This window comes from Chenopodium album, chromosome 26, assembly GCF_948465745.1.
Source record: "Chenopodium album chromosome 26, dcCheAlbu1.1, whole genome shotgun sequence".
Taxonomy (NCBI): domain Eukaryota; kingdom Viridiplantae; phylum Streptophyta; class Magnoliopsida; order Caryophyllales; family Amaranthaceae; genus Chenopodium; species Chenopodium album.
In genome coordinates, this window is record NC_137859.1 from 1,836,102 (window position 1) to 1,842,101 (window position 6,000).

General features: G+C 31.5%; 1 protein-coding gene across 1 annotated transcript; it reads right to left on the minus strand.

Annotated features, from left to right (window-relative positions):
• Nucleotides 1-3,420: 3,420 nt before the first annotated feature.
• On the minus strand, nt 3,421-5,208 carry LOC145616136 (uncharacterized). The gene is made up of 2 exons (XM_081670836.1): nt 5,106-5,208; nt 3,421-4,410 (listed from the first exon to the last, which is right to left on the minus strand). The coding sequence occupies exons 1-2, from the start codon at nt 5,139-5,141 to the stop codon at nt 3,421-3,423; spliced, it is 1,026 nt and encodes a 341-aa protein (XP_081526962.1). The 5' UTR covers nt 5,142-5,208.
• Nucleotides 5,209-6,000: the final 792 nt, after the last annotated feature.

The window sequence follows — 6,000 nt, forward strand, 5'->3', positions numbered from 1 at the left end:
ACTAAGGGCATGTTCTGATATACTAAACTGATTGGAGCTGAACTAAACTGAATAGAGCTGAAATGAATATTATATGCTTCCTCCGTTTTCTTTTACTTGCAACACACCTTTTAAGCATGCAGTTTTAGGAGATGATTAGTGAGGATAAACGAGCGAATTTATAAATATAATTTTTACACGAAAATTAAAATAGGGTTAAGTATCATTTGTAAAAATTATAATGAAAAATTTGTCCGTTTACATTACATAAACCCGACCTCAAAACACGTGCCACAAGGCTGTGTTGCAAGTAAAAGAAAACGGAGGAAGTATGAGAGAAGGAAATTAGGAGCTGAACTAAATTGATTAGAGCTGAAATGAACTGAAGTGAAGTGATTGAAGCTGAACTGAACTGTAGTGAAATTAAGCTGAAGAGAATAGGCCTCTAAGTAACTTAATTCTAAATTTTTATTAATTTGACCAAGAATAAAGTCTTACCCAAGAGTCCAAAACTATAAGGTGCCGTCTCCTGTTGTGCGGCTGCACATGGGTGGGTATAGCCGTGTAGCCATCCCAACTCAAAGTCTTGCAACCTGCCTCTAGCCTGTAGGGTCCCACTTTGTTGCACTTTCTAATAGGGCCCACCAATTTATGTAGGGTCTCTTCACATTTATCCAACAATAAGGGTCAGCCACGTGTTCTACAATTTTCTCATTTTCTTTACCTGACACGTGGCATATTGACCGTATATTATGGCACATGCTAAGTATTTGCTAGACCTAGACGACTATTAGCATTGGTAGATGGCACGTGCTTCAGCCTGATAGTAACATTCTACCTGTACTAGATTTTTGAGTTGTATTCCTAAGCTACAACAGTAGTTTGTACTTTGTACAAGTATTAAATCACAGTATCACACGTTAATTAGATCGATCATTATCCCTTCTTTTTTTCTTTTTTCTTTTTTTTTTTAAAAGAAACTTCACTTTATAAGAGAGGCATTCCTATAATTGAACCTCAATTTGATTTATGCCCCTAGATACTTTTCCTCCTAAATGTTATGAACGTCAAAGAAAAAAATATATTGTTGAAGGATGATAGAGAGGTAAGATCGATAAACGGTCCTATCAGACCGAAATCTTTAACAAGTCAATCCATTCAATACCGGTTAAACAACTAGTGTAATTCAAGCATAAAACTAAGGACAAATAATTCATTTTTCTAAAAAGAAATTTAATTGGCACATACATGAGCGATATTGAGATGGAAAAGGAAAAGTAACGTAAAACCACAGTGTAGTAATAAACAAAGTTCTATACCAAAAAAGAGTTAAAAAAAAAATATCAAAGAGTCAAAAGAAAGAGGCAGGGGAGCTCTAATCTTGTACATTAAGCCTATAATACTGATTAGAGAATTAGAGTGATTAATTACTTCAGAGTTATGAGCCAAAGATGTAACTGAGAGAAGAAGTAGCACTTTTGTTCCCACATCGATCAAGTCAGACCAAACTCCAACTATCACCCTAACCAGTCAAAGAGCTTTGAAAGTACTAAACATATGGGTCTTATTCAGCTTTTATGATAAAACTGGTCAAACTAATTGCCCTAAGGCCCCTAACTAAGGTTAACACATCATTTTCTTACTATTATATTTTTGCCATTACTACATGTAGTCATGTACTCCATAATAAATACTTGTCCTATTTTGTTTAATGATAAAACGAGGAGAAGCACAATGTTTAAACAAAGGAGAAGACATATAGAAAGAACTCATGTCGTAATGAATCTAGATAAAAATAACAATTGATAATGTAAAATAACATTACAATTATTATGCAATCCGATATTTAAAAGTAACACGTTGCGAGTAAAACAATAGTGAATTATTTTGAGAAGATTCTTATTATCCAAATGAAAATACAGAAGTATCGTAGAAGACTAGGAGTAGGAGTATAAAAATGTCAATGAAGTTGGGTGTGTAAGTAGGTCTACGACGGCAAGGAGAAAATGGAGCAAATAAACATTGTCGTTATATCTCTTTTTCTGTCTTTGCTTATAATATGCCCACTAAAAGCCGGCCCTTTCAATTGGTCATGCAATATTGTGGTTTTATTTTTTATTTTTTTATTTTTTTTTATTTTTTATGTTTATAGAAAAGATATTTTGCTTTGACCCCACCATAGTTACAAACTAGCAAACTTAGTAGAAAAGAACCAAAAAAATATATACATATTCGAACGGTCGAACCTACCATATTGAAACATGAATGAATGCATGATTCGTGAGTTCAAATTTTTGTGAGAGTAAGGTTGATCCATGCACAACTTCTAGTTTAATGAGTTTGATCTCATGGGATTTGATCGGAATATGACCGGAGTGATTTGTGTTCACATATCACAATTATAAACTAATTTGGATTTTTTTTTTAATATATATTTTGATTACACTATTCAAATTGAGAAGAAATGTAACGTTCGGTTTGGATTTGATTTATCTTTGTTATGAAAGAGAAAGATGTCGTTAAACTTTTGTTTATAAAGATATTAGCAATTAAATTGGTAAATTGTGTTCATTTGATATATAATTTGTTGATGTGATGCTACAATGGATCTAATATTCAAATATCGACGGAAAAAAGTTGTGTTAGTTCTCTCTTGAACATGCATGAAGGAGACACATCATGAAGACTAATTTTGTTAGTGTTAAAACACTAAATGGGCATATCTCAAAAGTGATGGAAAGGTGAGTTCTAGACATGTTACAAATGTTGGCGAGGCGTTTATTGACACCATCAAATGTTATTGCTTTCATCATCAAATCAGATTAGTTTTAGAGCCTAGGCAAGTAGGCATGAACATAACCTAAATAAACAAGATACCGCCTCATGGATTGAACTTGAAGGTTCACTTTGCTACTTTGAAACAGAGAATATAATTACTCAATATAAATAGAAGGTTCATGAAACCATAATGGTATATTATCGATGTTTTATATAAACACTTAACACTGTTAACAGTATTTAAATGGTAACCAAGCCTTTTGCTTGTTTATATGAAGTTACGCGTATTAGTGCATGAATTAAAATGGACAAATATTATTAAGGATGCTGATGAGCTTGCATTATGAATTAAATATGGTCAAAGTTCATTAAAAATGTTACTTTGTAGGTTCAAAGTTAACTTAAGACATAATATAAGCCAATGCCAAATTGCCAATCATACAGAAGAACCTATATTATTTGCAAAACAATGGATGATCTTTCACTAAATACAAAGATATCTATAGACTAAAATCACTAATAATTATGCCATTAAGCAATAATACATCATTTTTTTGACAAGAAATTCATCATTTATTTACAAGAAAAGCAGTTCAGCCAAAATATACATAATAATTATAATAAAATAAATATTGGGAAAAGAAAAATGAGTCAAAATTATTTTCAAATTATTCTCTGCCTCTTAGGAATCTGACAATTAAATCCAACATTTGGATTAATCATCATTCTACCACCCATCAAACAAGACGATCCACTCCCAAAATCCAACATTGGACTTGTACATACACCAAATGACCCACTAGAATTATTGTACAACTCTGAATTACCCATCCCTTTGACGACATAACTATTTGTAACATTATTAGCCATTATATTTTGCGACAATACATTAGATGGTTGTGGTGGTTGAGATGAGCAAAATTTAGAACCCCCCGGGGATTGATTTATCACTACCCCACAGCCTTTAAGGTTTACGGGAGGTATCTGATGGGTCAATACACCTGGGGGGTTTCGCCATTGGGGAAGTGACCCGGCCACCATCAATGTCGAAAGAAGTGGTCCTGCCTCGAGCACGGCTTGTAGGAGCTTCCCCTTTGGTGGGAGTGCTCTCCCCTTGGCTAAATTTGCAATGATCAATGATTCTTGGTCAATTTTTTTGGGTGTAGGTTTAGGAGAAAGGGTTGTTGGAGTACTAAAAATATTGTTACTTGAGTCAGGAGACGAAGCAGCTGGAGACGAAACATGAGAGTGAGGATGGCTAAAATTGTTGTGATTGTTGGTGGTGTGAGTTTCTAATGAAAAACTGCTTGAATCAGTGATGGTTGAGTTTGCTTTCGTCGTTGCGAAATTGGCTGATAATAAAGGGCTATCGGGGGAGAAAGGAGGAGCCAAAAAAGCAGAGGAATTTGTAGTTGGAATGAAATGATCAATAGCATTGTTGTTGTTGTTGTTTGGTTTGTTGAATGCCATAATTTGTTGGACTTTTTGTAATTGAAATTTGGCTTCATCTCTTTCTTTGTAAGCTGTTTGTAAAAGCTGAAGCAATTTCTTGATTTGCTCATTGCTCTTCCTTATCTCTTCATTTGTCTCATTTTTTGTCATTTCTAACTCATATGTCTTGTATTCAAGCTTCTGTTTTAACTCAATAGCACTCTGTAAAATCAAAGGAAAAAAAGGGTAAATTAGTAAAATAATTATAATAAATTACATGGACAAATTATTAGTAAAAAAAAGGGATTTTTATGAAAAAACAAAAAATTAGACCTTTTGTAAAGTTAGGGAGATGGGTAAATCATGAAATAGGGACCCCATGAAAAAAAGATTTTAAAGTTCATTTTAGTCAAAAACTCTGTTTTTTTCCGTTATGAATTAGACATACGAAGTACATACAAAAAATAAAAATAAATAAAAAAATTGTACTGTTGATAAGAATCCAAAGAACATGGACAAATTTTATTTTTATTTTTTCTTCATTTCTCAGTAAAATGCCAATGTTTCACTATCACTGATAATCATCAATAGTACCTAGAGAATACCCTTTTAATTCATTAAATATTTAAGCTAGCCAATGAAAAAAAAATAATTGAAAACCTATAATAAATTTGAATTAACATAAATTAGTGTTATTAATGCTTAATATTTCCGAATTTTATACAATGTCATGACAATTGACAACACAAATCATTCAACATGAGAAAATTGAATCAATTCATCAAAATTTCAGAATATTAGACAAAGATTAAGGCAATTAAAAAAAAAAAAAAAAAGCAAAGAATTCAGCAAAATGTCAAATTTAGTTAAAAAAAAAACAGGGGAAGTTAAAAATGGGAAATTGTAGAAAAACCCACCTCAGGAAAACTCCAGAAAGAATCAATGTCCTCCATTGCTGTATAGTTGATGATCTCTGCTAATAAGAGTTTAATTGTAATTAAGAGAGAGTTAATTAGAGAGAGAAAGTTGAAGAGAGAGAGAGAAGGGGATGGAGAATGGAGAAGATGATGAGTAATTTATAGAGCTGTGAAGTGTGAAAAAGGGAAGATGCAAATAAGGACAAAAAAAGAGGGGCGGATTTTAATTTATTTATTTTTTTATTGAATTAAAAAAGGACAGTAATTAATCTATAATCTATAACTTTATACTAAAGGCGAAACCAGGAATGACACATGTCATCTCCTGGTTAAAAATTTTCCCTCCAAAAGTTTTTTTTGTTTATTTTATTTTAATTTTTATTTTTTTGGCCAAAGCTTCTTAGAGAAGTTTTTAATACAAACTATACAATAATATTTCACTTCCGATTTAATAAGTATATTCCATTTGTACACATTCAAGCAAAGATATTATTCTTTTTATACAATATTATGCAATAATAGTTTTCTATCTTTAACTTTGTAATGTAATTCATAGTTATTTTTATTAGTCGTGCATATATTATTCACTCTGTTTTTTTAGTGTGATAAATTTTTTTAAATTTTTTTGTAAGAACTTTCATCGTATTTTGCAATTAGGTAGAATAATATTTTATTTATTAAATAATAGTGTTAAACTAATGCTAAGTATTAAGTATTAAACATTACCGTGCATGGCACGGGATTTAACCTAGTATTTTAAGATAGAAGAATAATATAAGGCGGGTTGGTCATGATTTTAAATAATTTCTAAATTTAATCTTGGTAAAACAGGGTAATTTTATATGGTAATTAATGGTTTATGGTAAATAATGGTTATGAGTATGGTAAGCTAGAC